Source organism: Heterocephalus glaber, unplaced genomic scaffold, assembly GCF_053883595.1.
Source record: "Heterocephalus glaber isolate CG9 unplaced genomic scaffold, H.glaber_assembly_v1.0 deba00000546, whole genome shotgun sequence".
Lineage (NCBI taxonomy): Eukaryota > Metazoa > Chordata > Mammalia > Rodentia > Bathyergidae > Heterocephalus > Heterocephalus glaber.
In genome coordinates this window covers 24,501,098-24,520,808 of record NW_028258147.1, presented here as the reverse complement: position 1 = coordinate 24,520,808, position 19,711 = coordinate 24,501,098, and the positions used below count along the sequence as shown (strand labels likewise).

General features: G+C 37.0%; 1 protein-coding gene across 1 annotated transcript; it reads right to left on the bottom strand.

Moving 5' to 3' along the window:
* Positions 1-10,217: 10,217 nt before the first annotated feature.
* Coxfa4 (cytochrome c oxidase associated subunit FA4) lies at positions 10,218-17,750 on the bottom strand. Its single transcript, XM_004865288.4, has 4 exons — positions 17,313-17,750; positions 15,467-15,555; positions 14,793-14,853; positions 10,218-10,432 (listed from the first exon to the last, which is right to left on the bottom strand). Exons 1-4 carry the CDS (start codon positions 17,352-17,354, stop codon positions 10,376-10,378), a joined length of 249 nt encoding a protein of 82 aa, XP_004865345.1. The 5' UTR covers positions 17,355-17,750; the 3' UTR covers positions 10,218-10,375.
* Between the last annotated feature and the right edge of the window lie 1,961 nt (positions 17,751-19,711).

Genomic DNA, 19,711 nt, shown 5'->3' with positions numbered 1-19,711 from the left:
TGTTCACAATAGATTTGTACATACAAGTTGACTATCCCTTATCTGAAATCCTTGGGACTACAGTGTTTCAGATTTTCATTTGAAATCTACTTGATCTGCAAAGAGGATTGCTACTCCTGCTTTTTTTCAGGTTCCCGTCGCATGGAGTACTGTTTTCCACCCTTTAACTTTCAGTCTATGAGTTTCATTTTGAATTAAGTGTGTTTCTTGTATGCAGCATATTGTTGGATCATGCTTCTTGACCCATTCTGCCAGTCTATTTCTTTTGACTGGTGAATTGAGACCATCAACATTGATGGTTATAACTCATACATATTGACTTATCATCGTCATGACTTTTTCTGTTTTGGATTCTCCTCCTTTGCATTTAATTTCTTGTCATGCCCAGTGGATTCATTCTGCTGTACTTCCTGGGGTTGTGATCCTCATTGTCTTTTCCTAGGATATTGTCTAAAATTTTCAGAGTGCTGTTTTGGTATTCATGAAGTTCCTAAGGTGCTCTTTGTCATGAAAGTATCTTGTTTCTCCATCAATTTTGAAAGATAGTTTTGCAGGGTACATCAATCTGGGTTGGAGGCTGTTTTCCTTGAGGGCTTGCAATACTTCACTCCAAGCTCTTCTTGCCTTGAGTGTTTGTGTTGAGAAGTCTGCTGTGATTCTGATGGGCTTTCCTTTGTATGTGATTTGTTTCTTTTCTCTAACTGCTTGCACAATTTTGTTCTTCTGTTGGGTTTCTAGAATCTTAACTATTATATTCCTATGTGTAAATGTTTTTTGATCATGACTACTTGGAGTCCTATATGTCTCACTTATCTGTATGTCAACTTCTTTACCCCTGCTTAGGAAGTTTTCAACCAGCACTTCTGTGAACAGTTTTTTTTATGTCATCTCTAGTCTCTCCTGTTTTTTCATTGACTCTGATCAGTCTTATGTCATCCTTCTTTGCATCATCTAGCAGCTGCTGGATTGACTTCTCATGGTTCTTTACAATTTTAAAGCAATTTTTCTTTTCCTGGTCACTAATAGCAATCTTATCTTCTATATCTGAAATTCTGTCCTCACATTGGCTCATTCTGCTGCATAGACTTTCAGTGGAGTTTTTAATCTCTTGGAAATCTGTTTGCATCTGTTTTATGGATTCCATTTGTTTCCTATGTTGGGATTCCATCATGATCCTCAGCTCCTCTATTTTTTTTATGTGTGTCCTCTCAATTTATTAATCATGTCTTGCACTATTGGCACAATCTCTGCTGTTATCTGAGAAATTATTTCTGATTTCATTTTTTCCAGACCCTCTTTTGTTGCCAGTTCAGGGAATTCAGGTGTTTGAGTATCACAGTGTTCTATCTCATTTCCCTTTGGGGTTGTTTTAGGTGATCTGGAAGTCTGGTTTTGAAACTTGTTTATGTTCTCATTTCAAATGGAGGGGCTTTCTGCTGGCACCCACACAGCTCACCTCCTCTGTGCTGGCAGGGGTAGTACCGCAGCCCTGAAGCCTCCTCCTGTTCTCTGCGAGCGGCTCACCTCCTCTGTGCTGGTGGGGGTGGTATGGAGACCTGTAAGCCTCCTCCTGTTCGCTGGGAGCAGCTGACCTTTTTTGTTACCTTCATCTTCAAATCCAGCAACATTGTGTTTCTTTGACCTCTCTTCCATAGTTATATCTAACTCTCTCTTTTCAGCTCAGTCTTCCACTTTCAAAGATGTTTCTGATTACTTTGAACTAACCTAGGTAATCCAGGATAATCTCTATTTTCACATCAACTGATGAGCAATATTAATTTTTATCTGGAAATGTACTTCTTTTTTGCCATGTAATCTAATATATTCTCAGGTTTCAGGAATTAGAATGCAGATATTTTAGGGAGAAAGCTAATCATAGTGGGACTATTAAACATCACAGCAATTTGAAAATTTAAGAAATTGGCATTCTCTCCCCTGATGAATTTGTTGTTAAACACAAGAACACCATTGCCTACAAATAATCATGAGAACATTGGAAAAATCCCTTGTGTGTGTTGTAGGATTAAGGAAATTCAACAAAATTCTTCTAACAAAGTTGTTTTGTAATGAAAGATGTTCAAATATAGTATGTAACAGGGAAGCATAAAAGACTCTTTGGCCACTTTAAAACAAGTAAGTTTGCAATGTGTCTTCACTTAGGATGGAGGTCTGAATTTTGAACAGCATTAATTTGTTTCTTTTTCTGGTTAGTGACAAACAAGAAAAAAAGAAAAGATTATTGTAGCATATACAAGCTGCTGTCTTTTAGGATTAAAAATTAACAGCAAAAAAAGAGACCTGAGATAGATTTTTTTCCACATGCTATTTCCCATTCACATAGTATCAAAGAAGTCTTTCAGAATCAGACATGGGTTAATTCAGTGTCACTTCCAACCTAAGAAAGATGACCTGCACATCGAGATTTTAATTCATTGAGTCATAATGCAAGTCAAAGAGGGTGAAACATTATTATATGTTACATGGGCAGACACTGCTTTAGCAAACTATTAATTAGTGTTCTCTAGAACAGAATGAACAGAAAATATAGTGTAATTATGCAAAAGGGTTCATTAGATATGCATGCAGGATCACAGGCAGGAGAGTCCACAATGTCTGTCTGTGTGCTCGAGAGCCAGAAGATCCAGTAGGTGCTCAGTCAAGAAAATGGGACCTACAGAATAAGAAGGATCAAGCATACAGCACCAGTCCAAGGTTGAAAGCCTGGAAGTTCACTAGAAGGTTGCTGATGTCAGTCTGTCTTGGAAGGCTGAAGAAACTGAAGCCCTAGGGACCAATGTCCAAAGGCAATGGCAGCAATAAGCACCTAATCAGCAAGACTAGAGTTCTTCAAAATGGGCACATGTCTTTCCTTTTGCACTCCATCTAGGCTATAAGCCTATTAGTGATGCCACTCACAACCAGGGTGGGCCCTCCTCCCTTAATTTGCTGACCTGTCAGCATCTATAGACACACCCAGCACTTCATTCTACTAATCTAGCAGAGATTTCTTAATCCATTCAAGTTAACATATCATAATCAATGATCACACAGACCTAAGGAGAAATGTAAATCACATCACTTCTTAGACTTAGAGCTGTAGCAAAAAGGCAGTCACCTTATCCATATGCTGAAATCAATGATATTTGCAGTAAAAAAAAAATCACTTATAAAATCACAATTGATAGTTTAATAACTTTTACCAAATTGTCCTCTTCTTTACTATAAGTTTTTTATATGACTTTTAAAGTTTTCCATTAAATTTTCTGAAGGAAGTGAAGAAATGCCTCCCAAGGCTTAAAATTATAATAGCTAACATTTAAGTCATGCTTATATTAGGTCCCTTACATACTTGATTTTATTTAATTATTAGTATAACTTTATGAGATAGACCTTGAGGATTCAGGGTGTAAATTTTGGAGTCAAATTCCTTGGATTCAAGTCCTTGCTCCATCATTTCCTAGTTATGTTTGACTTTGAGCATAATTTTATGCCTCACTTTTCTTATTAAAGAAAAAAGTTAAGTAGTTAGAAAAAGACATGCCTTAAAATGTTGCAACTAGTTGTAGAGAAATATATGTGAAGAGCTTAGTGCAGGGTCCTACTCAAAAAATCCTATTATTGGGCTGGAGATTTAGCTCAGTGGTTTCGCTGCCTGCTGCACAAGCGCAAGGACCTGAGTTAGATCCCTGGTGCCAAAAACAAAACAATACAAAAAATCCTATTATTATTTTTATTATTATTAGTCTTGATATGAGTTTCCTTATTGTAAACTTTTGTCTTTTTCCCAGTATCTTTTATACTGTATAACTAAGGAAAGTAGAGTTCCTCAAAAGATAAATTCTACCAGCCATCCTAGAAGAGGAAAATGGTCATGATAGAAATATTAAAATGTATGTTAAAATATGTACTATGCATGTGTATATAATACATATAATTATTTGACTGGCTTAAATTAGCATTTAGGTCTGTTTTGCTCAACAGCAACTGTTATTTGTTAAAATAATAAGGTTCCTGAATGGTACACTTTAGCACTTTTGATGATGTTATAGACTAATATTCTAATATACTTTTCAAAGCACTAAAAAAAGCACTTGTATACATAAAAATATTTTCTATGAATTATTTAGTCTTGAGTATCCATTCCTTCATACTTGGAAAGAAAAAAATAAGAACAAAGGAAAATGGAAGATTTTGGCAGTGACAAAATGTATAAACACATCAGAAAAAGAAAAACATATAAATATTTTAATGCTAAATTTGTTGAGATATTGTGAGAATAATACAAGTTACCTTTGGCCTCTACAATTATAAGAGGTACTCAGAGTAGTGGCCATTAGCTTCCAGACATTTATTAGTACAGCAAACTGCTGTTTAGGTAACCTTCATCATTGAGATCGCTGCACATGCATTTTCAATTTCTTCTTTAAAAGTCAACAGTGTAGTGGGTTTTCTGCAATATAGAACATCCTCTAGGGATCCCCAATATGAGGGTAACACCATCTGTTAAAAAAACACCATACTATTTTTCTTTTCCTGAAGTATGTATACATTTTTTGGTCTTTTTTGTTTTATTTGGCCTACATTTGTTTTCTTTATTCATATTTATCTTGAATGAAATGCTGTGAACTAAAAAAAAAAAGTTAACATCCTTCAACATCCAGGATAGATGTTCTTAGTGCTAACATAATGATCTCCTTGGAAATAAAAAAAGATATCTTTACAAATTAGAATGGTGGTTGGGGATTCAGCTCAGAGTTCAATCCCCAGTACCAAAAAAAAAAAAAAAAATTAGAATGGTAAATAGGGAGGGGTGGAGGGTGGAAGAGAAGGAAGGGAAGTGGGGGAGAAAAGAAGAACCAAGATATATCATGTACGAGTACAAATTCCCAAAGATGAATATGATCATAATAATACCTAAAATGTACCAATAAATAATAAAATATTAGAGTGGGGATAGTGCTAAGAATACAGCTGAGATCTTTGGTAAAAGACCTTTCTCCACCTCTAAGATTCTCTTCACCTACTGAAAAATCACTGGTAGCCAGTTGAGACTAGATACTTCATTCTAAATATTCAGTCAATTGATCCTTTATTCAACAAACATTACTGAATATCAACTATATGCTAGGTACCACCTTAGCTGTCCAAGATACCTCAATAAAAAAAAAGACAAAGAAACAGAGAGGAGATATTTCAAACAAAATAAGCTGACTATATAACATTATGTAATTTGTTTCACTGAAGTGAAAATAAAGAGGAAGATTAAAGTGACATGGGGTGTGAAAATTTGGACAAGAAAGGCCTCAATGAAAAGGTGACACTGGAGCAAAGACTAGAAAAAAGTGAGAGTGAGCCATGACGGTATTTTGGAAGGAGAATCCCAAGCAGAAGGAAGGGCAAATGTCTCTGATGGAGGAACATGTTTCTGTAAGGAAAATCCAGATTGTCTACTAGGTGGAAATGTGTGAGCAAAGCTGAGAGTAGTAGAAAGTGGAGTCAGTGGGGGGGGGCTGAAGGGAGCAGATTTTGTAAGGCCTTGCTGCATTTTTTAAGTACTTAGATATACTGAGTAAAATAGGAAAATATAGAGGGTCACATTCTGATTTATGTATTAAAGATCAGGCTGGCTACGTTAATATCACACACAGGGAGACCAGCCAATATGCTATTTTAATAACCTGGCTAGATGATGGTGGTTTAATACCAAGGTGTGGGAACTAGACTAAAAATACATATTCTAGGTATATTTGAAGGTAGAATGCTAGAGTTTAAAGATGTCCCCCAAGATTTGTGTTGGAAATGTAATACCAATGCAGCAGTGTTGAGAAGTGGGACCTTTAAGAAATGATTAAGTGGGGCAGGGGATTTAGCTCAGTGGTTTCGCCACCTGCTGCACAAGGGCAAGGACCCAAGTTTGCTCCCCGGTACCAAAAAAAAAAAAAAAAATGATTAAGTCATGAGGCCTCTGCATTCATGAACAGATAAGTAACCATGGGAATGTGTTCATTAGCTCAAGAGCAGATTTGTTTGGCCCTCTCTTGTCTTCTGTCCTTCCACTATGGATAACACAGAAAGCCCCCACCAGACGCCAGGCCCTCAATCTTGGACTTTTCAGAACACTAAATTTCCAGAACCCTAAGCTGATAAATTTCTATCAGTATTAGTCTGTGGGGGCCAGGGATTTAGCTCAGTGCTTCCTCCACTTGCCTCCCAAGCACAAGGACCTGAGTTTGATCCCCGGTACCAAAAAAAAAAAATAAATAAATAAATTAGTTTGTGGTGTGTTATTACAGCAACACAAAATAGATTAAGGCATGGGGGGGGATTTATAGATATATTGAATATGGAGTGTTAAAAAAAATAGTTAACCAAGATTATGAGGTTTTTAGCCTGAATCATTGCAAGGATGGTGTTCCTATTAAGTTATGACTGAAGCGTATTTTGGGGTATGGGAATTGATGGACAGAATTCATAACTGGACATGTTAAAGTTAAGATATATTACATAGTAGATGCACTGGAGGTGACATGAAGAGATAGAGATATATCCTTATATTTATATGAAAGATACCTGTTTGATAAATTATTTTGGCCATCCAAAGCATGGAAGAAGGTTGTGGGAAGTGAAAAGGTCCAAAGAGTTTTTCCTTTTGGTGGGATACTGCACCATGAAGAGGACAGTGATACAAAGGGAACCAAGAAAAGACTGAATAGAAAAGCAAATGCCATAGAAAGAAGATCAATAATATGCTGGTCTAGAGACCAAGGGACAAATTTTTTTTAAAGAGGAACTGTGTCAACTTGACTCAAATTTAGAAACTTGGAGGTCACTGTTGACATTAACAGAACCATTTTTAATGAGATTATAGGGGTAAAATCTGATCACAGTGGGTTAATAAATTTGAAAGAAGTGAAATTCAGTATAATTTTTACTTTGCTACTTTTTAAAGTACATACTTGGAAGCATTTGTAAATTCTGAAAACTCTTAACTTTTCAAAAATACATAAACAATACATCTGTAATCCAATACATCTGTATTTAAATGCAGGTTTGCCTGAGGATCTCACTAATATAACGAAACAAAGAAAGCAGTCTATTTTATGATTAAATATGAAACACATTAAAAGCACAATTCCAAATAAATTCATTTTAAAGGGGGTTAGCAACGTTATTATCTGATGTATTCCTAAGTTAGAATTTACCTTTACCATTGTAGATCCTTAAATAGCAGTAGTAGTGTAGTTTCCTTAAAGAATATTGTATGCTATGCAAATGCAAGAAGACACTGAATACAAAACCGTGTGTTATGTACATGTATCAAGTCCCCATAAGTGTGATCATTATGTACTACAAATATGTACTAATAAAAAATGAAAAAAATTTGATATTAAAAAATGCTATTACTAATGATGTATGTTGTATTTATTTGAAGCTGCTTAATGTTTTTTGACTGCTTTATTAACTAAGCCTACCATGTTTTTTTACACGATTTTAAACTTTGAGGTTAGTGATTTATACCAGTGTCCAGAGTAGTTCTCAAGAGAGGTGGGAACATGGGCCAGGCATGGTGGCACATGCCTGTAATCCCAGCACTCAGGAGGCTGAGGCAGGAGGATCTCCATGAGTTCAAGGCCAGCCTGGGATACATAATGATTTCAAGGCTGGCCTGAACTACATTGTGAGACCATCTCAAAAAAAGGGGGTAGGGGGTGAGGTGGGAACAGAAAATTTTGCCCACTAAGGGACATTTGGTAACTTCTGGAACCATTTTTTTCCTCACAACCTTGAGAAGAGATAGAAACATTACTGACCTTTAGTGATAGAGGCCAGGGTTACTACTAAGCATGCTAAAATGCACAAGACAGAATGAAGAATTGGTTGAGAAAGTCCATATTGGCAAAGCTAGGAGATCCTGAACTTGAGATTGAAATTATACAAGTGATATGGGAGCTCAAAGTAGGGAAGTCAGTGAAAATGTACTGTACACACTCTACATCCAGACTACCTGGGCTCAACATCCACCATTTGATTACAATGATTTCTACTAATTTAATGTTTCCTTCATTGTGCATTATATGTATCTTTAGATATGAAGATAACAGATGTAATTCAAATGCTTAGTCCAGTTCCTGACATGTTAAGTGTGACTATTACCCTATAAGCAAAATATTTAATTACATATGTACATGTTAAAATCAAAATTAACTCATTAAATTCCTCAAGTTTCCATGTGATAAATTTCAAATACACACCTATGTGAAAACTCGATATAGGAAAGATAGTTAACTCTTGATTAGCAAGAACTAAAATGTTTTGCTTACTGGATCATTTCACTTGGCCAAAAGGTCAGAGCTGTGCAATAAGTATCTTGGAAATACTCATTTAGTATTTTTCCAACCAAACTCCAGGTCCATCACCCATTTCAAAAGAGACCTGTCCTATATTTCCCTTTAAAATTGCTATGAATGTACTTCCGGGACTTTTTTTTTTTTTTTAAGGCCATGTTTTATTTGCTGATTAATGGACAAAAGGCAATGTAATTTATTTTCAAGTATTTTCTTGAAAGTCTGTGCTCATAAAAATCATGAAAAGTTGGAAAGACTGTTAAATCACTGAAACTTTAAATATATCTTACACAATCTTGTTTGTACAAAAATACAAGTTAAATATAAACATAAAGCAATCATGATAATTTTATGCAAATGTTTTATGTGATCTTTAGTTATATATGTTTCTTGGTTCTGTTACTTGTGAAAAGATCAATACCAGATTGAGTTACTATCTATTGGCAAAGGGCCCTAAAATGCTTACTTTAGCATTAATCTTTCACAATGGTTATGTGTTACCTAATTTGAGATCACCTAAACACTTTTAAGTACTTACTAAGAATGTACTGCAACCCATAAAATACTGTTTCCTCATATTTCACCTTCCTTACTTTGTAGTTTTCAGTCTTTTCACGGCATTCAAAGTATGAATAAACTTTGCTTGTGTTGGGTGGGTATTTTTATAGTGAATAACCTGGCAGCCTGGGGAGCATGGGGAGCATGGGGCAGTGGGGGCTGCTCCTCCTTCCGCAGTACTTCTGGGACTTTGAAAACCTGCCAAGAGACAGCACCAGATATTCAAGATTGCTGAGCCACTAGTAGCAGTGTGTAGTGGATTAACTAATAGTCAACTTGTAATGCCCAGCTGAATGAAATCAGTGTGGTCTAGGTATGCAGTATCCGCCTGAGGATAATTACCAATAGCCATAAAAAGAGGATTGGAGGGGAAGATCTTGGCCTGTTGATTTTCTAGAAGCTTGCTGAGGATGGTTTTCCTGATGCAAACTAGACTGTTTTCATCCGAGGAGCTTGGGGCCTGACTCTGGAAATGGCTGCTGTTTCATCAGAGGAGCTCTGATCTTCACCATGAACATTCCTGGCTCCAATGTGGATCCCTCAGCTTGGTGGAACAAATCCTTCATTATCACTGGTATACATTTTCTGGCTTCCACCCCTGGCCTTTGGGCCTTCCAGGTGCAGATCCTCAATACGGACAAGCATGAGACATTGCCTTGGGCTCTAGACCACTGGCTGGACTCGTGGATGACACTGCCTTGGACTCTTAAGACTTTAGTGGGACTTGTGTGGAACACCACTGCGATCTAAGCTCTCAGCTGGATTCTTTGGGCCTCTGGTGTGCAGTTAATCTCTTGCTCTCCTTTGCATTTGACTTTTTGGGTAATTATCATAAAATAATCCTGTAAGTTCTGTGTCCTGTATTTAATGTGTTCCCTTGCCAAAACCCTGACTACAACACAGTGTTGGCAGTTATGGGCTCAGATTTCAATTATAATTCAAGTATTATCAACTAACAACCTTGAAACTCATCAGCATAGAGAATGGCAAGGTAAAAACTTGCTAATAACTGCACATAATTTGACATCACACAATAAGAGAAACCCAAGGTTTCCATTTTACCAATGTCAAAGAGGCTTTAAAGTATTCTTCCTAATGTCCTTTTGTGTGATTTTCAGTTCCAATTGTTAAGTACACGGTAGTGAGGTTACCAATGGCTTATTCACAAAACAAAAACTTTATTATAGCACCTTAAAGTTTTACTGTCAATTATAAAAATACAAAGAAATTCCAAAAATTCTTTAAATTCTAATAATTTATGTCCTATGCCCCAAAAGTTGAGAGCAGAATTTCAGCATTAAACAGTGACACATATCAAGTTTCAGAGATTTATTAATCTGTGTAATAAACTCCAATAAATCAACATGATTTCATGCATTTAGAGGAGGAGTATTTCCTGGTTAAGTGGAAAATTGTGCGGATGGCTTCTCAAAGACCTTCATTCTAAGCAGCTTTATAGTGAAACATTTCACTTAGAAGTCTGGACCTTCTTTCTTCAGTTTGCTGTAATCCACATTCACTGAGTAGAACTTGGAAAATAAAAGTGGTATTTTAGATATTATATCAAATACAGAGAGATGGCACAGTAGTTTTAGAATTAGTTTTATTCAGTTTTCAATAACAATTATAAAAATGAATTTTTATTATGAATATTTAATACAAAAATAATTCCAAAAAATACTATACCCAAAATTCCAGTCCTGTAATGATTAAAGTAAAAACACTGAATCTATGTCAGAATAGTATTAGTCTCTTAGTTAAAAAATCTATAAAAACATTCTATTTCAAGATGAATAAGAACTCCTTCTGATATATACTCCTACTTCTGATATATCCAATTCGATAAGTTTTTACTTTATCTTCAGTAAGTACATAGGAGAATCTCCAACAGAGTAGAGGAATATTGAAAAATGTGTTATAGCTTTGATGGGAAAGATCTTGTAACCAAGAGAAGGTAGTAATAAAACCAAGTGTTTTGTTTGTGGCTTATGTAATTTTTCAGACACAAACTGGCTTTACTCTCAACAACTTTTCAGTCTCTCTCAGGTTTCCTTAACTTCCTAACCCAGGTTGTATCAATATCCAACTGCTATTCAATCACTTCTGGTGGTAGCTTTTAAATAATACAGCATGTTTTCATTTTTTAAGTTTCCATATTTCATTATATCCAATTAATTTTAAAAATAAATTTTAGGGCTGGGGATTTAGCTCCGTGGTTCTGCTGCCTGCCTTGCAAGCTCAAGGTCCCGAGTTCAATTCCCGGGACCAAAAATAAAAAATAAAAAATAAATTTTACTGTGATTGCTTAAAAAAGAAACCAGTCTCTAACTCCCAATACCTTTTTTTAAAAAAATGATTCATACTTGAAACGGGCCCAGAATTTCTACTGAAAAAAAAAAATCAAGATGCACATAAGGCCATATAAGTCTATATAATCTTCAACTTGTTCAATCTTGTGCCAAAGAACACTGAAGAAGTTGTTCTATAAGACATTATTTATCTCCAAAAGAACCAAACTTTCATGTTCTTCAGATATTTTATTAAAAAAGAAATGCAGGGCTAAAGGTAGGGCACTTGCCTAGCATATGCAAGGCCCTGGGTTTGATCATCAGAACTGTGAAAAAATAAAGTTCATAAATCTATATCCATTATTTCTTCAAACGTCTTCATTTCTTCAAATATACTCTAACTTATTTCTGATTCAAAAACTCTTTATTTTACTTGACCTTTTAAAAAAGAAAAATCTTATTACCACCACGTTATCCTTGAAATGTTTACACAAAGACATGGAGTTTTATATACAAAAAGTGATGATTAAGCCATAAAGCAGTTTACTTTGGTATGGAAATTTTAAGAAGCAATTAAGCAAGACATTGATACTTCAGAAAAGAAACTATACTATCTCCTAACATGTTAAAAAGATCTGCAGCTATACATTAAGAAAAAAACATTTGTACAGCTCTCCTAACAGAGGCTAGGAATTGGCCTAGATGCTTTATGTGTATCTTAGTCATCCGAACTTTTCTCATTCTTATTTTATAAAAAAGAAAATAGAAAAAATCATGTGACTGAATAGAAAGCACTGATGCAGGCTGATTTGCTTCAAGCTCAAATTTCTCTCTAGAAGTACTACAATTTTCAAATCTGTTTCACTTTTCTACTCCCATCACCCCTACACCCCAACCTCCCTACTTAATGGTGGCTATTTGAGAGGATCTGAAACAACTATCTCTGCCTTAGGTTGAGACATTTACTGAAGAAGTGCTGCTGGGCCTCATACTATAGTCCTATCTTGCTGTTTGTTAGCTTTTGCAACTTGGCAACAAATAACCTGCTGTTGACTGAATATTTATATGTCTTCCCAAAATTCATGTTGAAATCCTATGCCCCAACATGACACTGGTATTTGGAAAGTGGGCCCTTGAGAGGTAATTAGGTCATGAGGGTGGAGCCTTCATGATAGGATTGGTGCCTTTATAAGGAAGAAGCATGAAAGCTCTTCCTCTCTCTCTATAATCTGAAGACACAGTAAGGCAAAAGACCTTCAGCAAGACTTGGCTGCTATCTTGATCCTGGACTTCCCAGTCTCCAGAGCTGTAAGAAACAAATTTCTCCTGCTTAAGCCACTCAGTCTATGATATCATGTTATAACCATCTCATATCTTAGTGTTTACAATAAAGCTTTCTTTTTCATTCACATTATACTGTATACCATTCATAAATTGATTGCTCCATGTTCTTTTCATTCCAATCCTAAGCTGATAAGAAGCCTTTACCTATAAATTCTGGTCTCCCGAGAGATGGGAAAGAACAGATAAACTACACAATGGTTCAAAAGTTGCAAATGTCAATTTTGTCAGTGGGTCAGAAAAACAAAATTCTCTTAGATGACAATGAATGACTGAGACATTAATCCAGCCTACTTCCTCGTTTCCTGTTTAGAAGCAGTTAAGTAAGCTTCACTTGCTCTAGGTTCACACTTCTCTAGATGTATTTCCTTTCCATTTCTATTTCTATTATACAATTTTTTTTTTTTGGGTACTGGGGATCGAACTCAGGACCTTCCACTTTCGAGGCAGGTGGCGGAACCACTGAGCTAAATCTCCAGCCCTCTATTATATAATATTATTGTTTATCTTTCCACCCTCTAATATCACTGCAATAGCCACTCACAGCTTAGTCTATGTCACATCCATTAGATTTTTATTGCAACAATATTCCATTCTCAGTTCACACGGCCTCATATTGGCATTATTATCATATTCGATAGCACTGGTAACTGGCTTAATCATTTAGTAACCTTTGCAAATTACACATACACAGAAGCTCCATATGCTTTTCAATAGAAGGACCACAACCTATTTGTTTTCTGTTTTCATGTTTTGTTTTTTAATGTTTGTTTTTAATGTTTCTTTTTTAGTATTTGTTTTCTTTTTTAATGTTTCTTACATGGAGAAACATTTTTTTTTCAGGAATGAACTACACCTAAATTTGTAGGACAGAAAAATAAATCATGACATTTTAACATTTTTGAAAGCAAAATGTTAACACACAGAACAGATGGCTTGTTTCACCTTGGCCAGTACATTTTTATTTGCTTCATGGAGGGAGACCTGAGTTAAAAGCCAAATTATACCTACATTAAGCAGAAAGCTTGAATTCAGCAAAGGGTCATCCTAAAAGTTGCTGTCGTCAGTATAGTAAGTCCCAGACGTAGAAACATTTGCATTGCAAACTTTCACAGACACATTTAGTCTTTTACATTGTATATTTGTGTCAAAGGTGCATCAGACTCACTTTGTCAGGCAGAAGAACAAGTCCGACTTACAAACATTCTCCCAGAACAGAATTCATTCGTAAGTCAGGGACTTAACGGTAAGAGCATCAACCTCAATCATGGAATCAGTGTCTCCTAAGGAGTCCAGGCCATACTTTGGTCAGAGTACTTCTTTTTAAGGGTCCTAAAGCAAACTGCCAGTTACTCTTTTGAAGAAGTAGATTTAGATCAGTAAAGTAGAAGGATGAGTTAGACACAGAAGAATTGTATGGTATCCAAATTATACCTAAATGCAGCAATGCTGCAAAAGTTTGTATGTAAAATGTTTTTAGGCTGAGGAAGTCGATAAATGGTTCCAGTACATGAAATCATTCTTTCAAAGAGTAGTTACAAAGACCACTCTTGAGGAAAGATGTTAAAATGTTTAGGAGGTTCATGGTAAAATTTAAGTTTCAACTGACTAATTTCTTCCTATTAATTGTCATCTAAAATATTTTAATTCTACCAGTAAGAAAGAACAGCCAACCAAAATATCCAATAGTTTAGTATTACTCAAAATGTAGTCCATGAATCAGCAGCCTCAGCATCATCTGAAACTTTGTTAGAAATGCAAATTCTTAGCTCAGTGGTTGTGGTGCCTGCCTCACAAGCACAAGGGCCAAGTTCAATCCCTGGTATCAAAAAAAAAAAAAAAAAAAATGCAAATTCTCAGTCAGTACATCCATCAATGTAATCAGACTCTTTGGGAGTAGAACTAAACAATGTGTTTTCATGAGCTAGATGTACAAAAAGTTTGAGAACAATTTAGCAGACTAAGAACTAATAAAATGATAAATGAAAACTGTCCTATCTCTTCTTTTAGTCTCTTAATAAAACCAGACACTAAGATATTTGAGACATGATCTTAATTTCACAACCTGAGCCTAAAGACTGGAGGTAAAACTCAGAGGAAAAAGTATTAGAACAGTATGCTATTTTAATTTCACAGAACAATCTAAGAGCTCTTCAAAGCTCACAATAACAGAATTTCACTTGTACAATTTCAAGAAAAACTACACCACGACCAAATTTATTACAATGTACATTCCAGCAATTTAGATTTTGTACTTTACCTTGTATTGGTCATTGGGACCCAGTTTGTTCCAGGGTTCTGGGTTATTCTTCTTGTCCCAACTAAAAGAAATAAAACATTGTAATTGTTATAATGAGAAAATGCTACTAAAATAGCATTTTGTACTTTTCAAGAAGCTAGTATTTTAAATTGATCAGTGTCTTTTTCTATTAGGGGAAGTACATTATGTAATTTCATTATGGAATTAAAACACAATCTACACTACACAACCCCACGTAATCAATTTTTAAAAAGTAGAGCACAGCCTCTTGGGGAAGTTGCCCTTGTCCCTATCTTCATCACAGGATTTATACCCAGCTTTTACTAAGTTCAACAATGAAGTGATATATAGATAGATAGATAGATAGATAGATAGATAGATAGATAGATAGAGATATATATAGATATATATATATATAATATGTGTGTGCACTGAATAAAACAATTTTTTCTATGCCTATTATTTTTTGATTGCACAAAAAATTACCTATTGCAGAAATCAGGCAAAAATATTTTTATAATCTAGGAAAAATGATTAAGTGTTTTATAAAGACAATTATCTGGGCTGGGGCAAGTTTTCTGTAATATTGTACTTGATGTTACCACCACTAAAAAAATTGTGGCTCCTAAACTAGCTTGACAAACCATCAAAGTTTTAAACATCTGTGTACTTACCAGACATCTGGATTGAATAATGCCAGACGTGTTAAATACAGTGCTGCTCCAGTACCTCCTGTTCCAATAAACACGAAAAGGGGGATCAACTAGAACCAAACACAAAATAGACAAGAATTATGTTGGTTCTAGTGAAACATAAAACAGACAAGAATTATGCCAGGGATGATGGTCCATGCCTGTAATTCCAGCACTCTGAGAGGCCAAGGAATGAGGATCATGAGTTCAAGCCCAGTCCTAGGAATGTAAGTGACTTTACCAAGACCCAGTCCTCCCCCCCAACAACAAAACCAACCTCAGCTGGGGATGTATCGCAGTGTAGAGGTCCTAGGTTCAATCTCTAGTACCACCAAAAAATAAAGAATATACAAAATAATAACCATCTTCAAATTTCTTGAAAAAAAGAAAGGCTATAGTAGTTTCTACACATTAATTTTCAAGTCTCAAAACTGCCATTTTGCAAACTTGTCTTAAAATTTAAAGAAAAGTACCTTAGATGGAGTTACGATTACTTATAACTGACGGTGTAAAACAGACAAGACGACATGAGGAGCTCACTATCATGACTCCTTACTCAACTTTTATTTTTGCTTTTATCCTTTCCTCTCTTTGTTCTGCCCAAATTCACTCTTCAGGGCTACTTCCCTTATCCCTCTACCTCTCACTTTTCAAATAAACTTTTAGCACCTTTAAAAAAAAAAGATTACCTTTAAAAGAAAAAACTTACTTATAACGGTTCTAAAACAATGGAATTTGCAAAAGATGTTAAAATGATTCTGATTTAAGTGTATTTCTTAATGTAGAGCAAATTATATGTAAATGTTTCAATTTCCAAGAAAATATATCAAGTTTTGGGGGGTTCTGCCTAACATTTATACATCATTCCCATTAAATTTTATGGCTTCCCCTTTGTCCAAGCTGGAGAGAAAAAGCTCTTTATAAATTATTCGTGTGCCTCCAAATAGTATATGAAAACCACAATCTTTGTGAAATAAGGAATTTGAATAAACAGAAACATCTGTTATAAATATGCTTTCGACACAAACTGAAAATATTACTACCAATTCTTGATACGTATTTAGAGCACTCGTACGTTATTCACGTTTAAGACAAAGACTAAAGGCTATGTTTCGAAATTTTAGGTCCACAAAACATTGCTGTACTGGGGGAAAATAAGATGTCAAAAAAAATCCACTTAAATGCAATTCATTTCTGTCTTTTATTTGATGGTTTTTTGAAACAGGGTCTCACTACGTAGTTCAGACTGGCCTTGAGCTCACTATGTAGCCCAGGCTGGCCTTGAACCCGCCGGGATCCTGCTGCCTCCGCCTCCCCAGTGCTGGGATTACAGGCGTGCGCCACCACTCCCGGCAATGCAATTTATTTCTGTGCTATCAAATTCCCAAAATATCAAGGAGTCCAGCCAAAGTGATGGTTCCAAGCTCAAGGACCTTTACAGTCCAGAAGGCCTGATGGTGCACTGCGGTGAATGTAAGATCCTCAAAAGGCAGCATGACAAACGGGGACTCTAACCTACATAACCATCCCTCTTGGACCGACCAAATGCAAGACAGCACCGGCCACCACACTGTTCCAACTGCTACAATGTCGTTTATCTTCGACAATGTCGTTTGTCCCTCACCTTCCGCCTGCTAGCCAAAATCCTACAATGCCTGGCTTAGGTCACGGCCCAAGGACCTGGGGTAACCAGGACAAGGGAAAGCGAGGCCGGGCCCAGCGCCACCGGGGGAGTAAGGGTTTCTGAAAAGTCAGAGGGTCACAGGCAGCCGCACCCCCACTCAAGTCGGGCTAGGGAAGAATCCTGAGAAAGGAGTTAGGAACTTACGCTAGGATGCTTCTTGGCCTGACCGATGATCTGGCGGAGCATGTTTGCAGCAAAGGTCTACAGCCCAAAACGGAGAAAAACAAATCTGCGGGGTCAAGACTAAGCAGTCTCCCTACCCAGGTAGTGCGGACGCCCAAAGTCACCCAGGACCTCCTACCTGAAGGACCCCTGGCGGGGCGGAGGGAGGGCCTGGATGCGGCTGTCCTTAACACTGCCTGAATTGATCCAGCTTCACACAGGGCCGCCCTAACCTGGCCCGACTATCACCATTCCCTTCATTGCAAAATAAAACAGCCTTAATTCTTGTATTATGCTTATTTCTGACGAGTAATTTTTTTCCCCCTCGGCGAAACTAGAACCCTTCTATTGACCAGGCAGGCACTTTTCCGGGAGACCACATGTTGAGGCACCGAGTCGCTCGGCTGCCTAACAGGCGGCGCGCTCCGTGGGGGAAGCCTGAGACTCGAGGCCACGCGCGCGACAGGCTTGGGGGCGCGCGTGCGGATCGCCTGCCAGCTGGCGCTAAGGGCCGCTGAGGGGAAAGCGCGGCGCCTAGGGCAGCCGAGAGCCCAGCGCCTAGAGGACAGGTCGGGTCTCCAGCTGCTGGGGTCAGCGGCTGCGGTTTGAGAGGACTACAGCTGCTCTCTGTCATAGACTGTGGCTTACGAGCAAAGGTTAAAAACTATTAAATGACTTAAAGATGACAACAGTCTCAGATCTTGTCCCTCTGTTGAGCATACAAGCGCTACACAGAACCCTGCAACAGGCCACCATCTCCTCTCCCTTGCCTCAGGTTGGATTCCTAAAAAGTTTTCAGGGTTATCTTTCCACTACTCCAATTTTCATATTTTTTTTTTTAATCCAGAAGTCTTCTGTGGGATCGCCTTTATGGGACGTTTGGGATTACATCCGATATAATCTTAACCCCCTCCAACTTCCTACATGTTTTAAAGAATAATCAAGTAATCAAGCAAGTAATGAGGACTAAGAAGAATAGGAAAAGACTTCTCCGAAAAAGTCACATGATACTTGAAGGAGAAGCAGGCATTAACCAAGTGAAACTGTTACGGAGCTGGAGGTCTGGTATAGAGGGAACCTGAAGAGGGAGGTTGAGATGGGGGACCAGATCTGCTAGGAAGTGGCCACTCACACAAAGCCTTTATGCTAAGACCAGGGGAGCTCACTGAAGATACTGTGGTTTTCCATTATTGTTTTGTCTATGAAGAATGAGTTAGAAGGAACAAGCGCCAAAGGAGAGGGAACTGATGATGGACCATTGGAATAGTTCATGTGAGAGAGAATAGCTTGGACTTACGTAGCATGTAATGACCTGGAGGTAAAAAGATTCCGGAGATACTCAGGAGGTGGTACCACAGGATTGTTAGTTGACTGATTATGGGCAAATGAGGACAGGAAGAATTAAGAACAGTTTTAGAGGTTCAGTTTTGACCAACTGTGTGATTATTAAGAAACTATAGGCCCAGGGATTTGGCTCAGTGGTTCCGGCGCCTGCCTCGCAAGTGCAAAGTCCTGAGTTCAATCCCCGGTACCAAAAAAAAAAAAAAAAGAAAGAAAGACAAGAAACTATAGAACAAGATGTATAAATACCTTCATAAACTCCAAGTGAATTCTATAGGGCAGAAGAGATGTCTAGAAGAATAAATTAAGGTTTCAGTTTATTGATGAGAAATGAACTATATGGATAAATGGGATTGCTTAGGAAAGGAGGGTAAAGTAAGAACAGAAACAGAGGACACGGAGCTGAGGAATTCCAACATGCAATGCTTAGGAGAGGGGAGGTGGCCAGCTGGTAGGAAAAAAAAATAGACGATGACTAGATGATATGTCATGAAACTTATGGAGACTGGGGTCTTCTTTTCATTCATTCAGTAAATCTTTATTAAGTATGAGCACCAGGTTCTAGCTGCTAAGGATACAGCAGTGAAAGGGAAAATTATTCCATCCTATTTGAACTTACATGCTGATTGGAGAAGACAAACAATAAATAAAATAAGTTTAGACAGTAATCAATAAAATAGAATGAGAAAAATTTGACATGGAGGAGTAGAAGATAGAAGGCTCCTTTAGATCCTTCTGAGGTTATTTGAGCTGAAACGTAAATGGACAGAAGAGAATAACTTGGTAAAGATCTAGGGAAAAACATTCTAATTGGCAAGAGAAATGGCTTTGAAGTTTTTTAAAAACAACAACAACAAAAGGTTAGGGGAGTGCTGAAAGGAAGCTAATGTGGCTGATCCATAACAAAAGAAGAGAGAAAAATGACAACAGTGAGGTAGAAATGATTTATCTGACAATTCCATTCTAACTGTGGTAAGTATGACTATTATTAGGCAGGTTTTTAGACATTAGTGGGCCTGAGGGACAAAAAAGGGGAGTGG

Excerpts from the sequence above, each read along its gene's own strand:
- Coxfa4 (XM_004865288.4), bottom strand. The coding sequence starts at position 17,354 with ATGCTCCGCCAGATCATCGGTCAGGCCAAGAAGCATCCTAGC. Across the intron at positions 15,556-17,312 it reads AGGCCAAGAAGCATCCTAGC|TTGATCCCCCTTTTCGTGTT; the intron begins GTAAGTTCCTAA and ends GTTTGGTTCTAG. Across the intron at positions 10,433-14,792 it reads GTCCCAATGACCAATACAAG|TTCTACTCAGTGAATGTGGA; the intron begins GTAAAGTACAAA and ends TTATTTTCCAAG.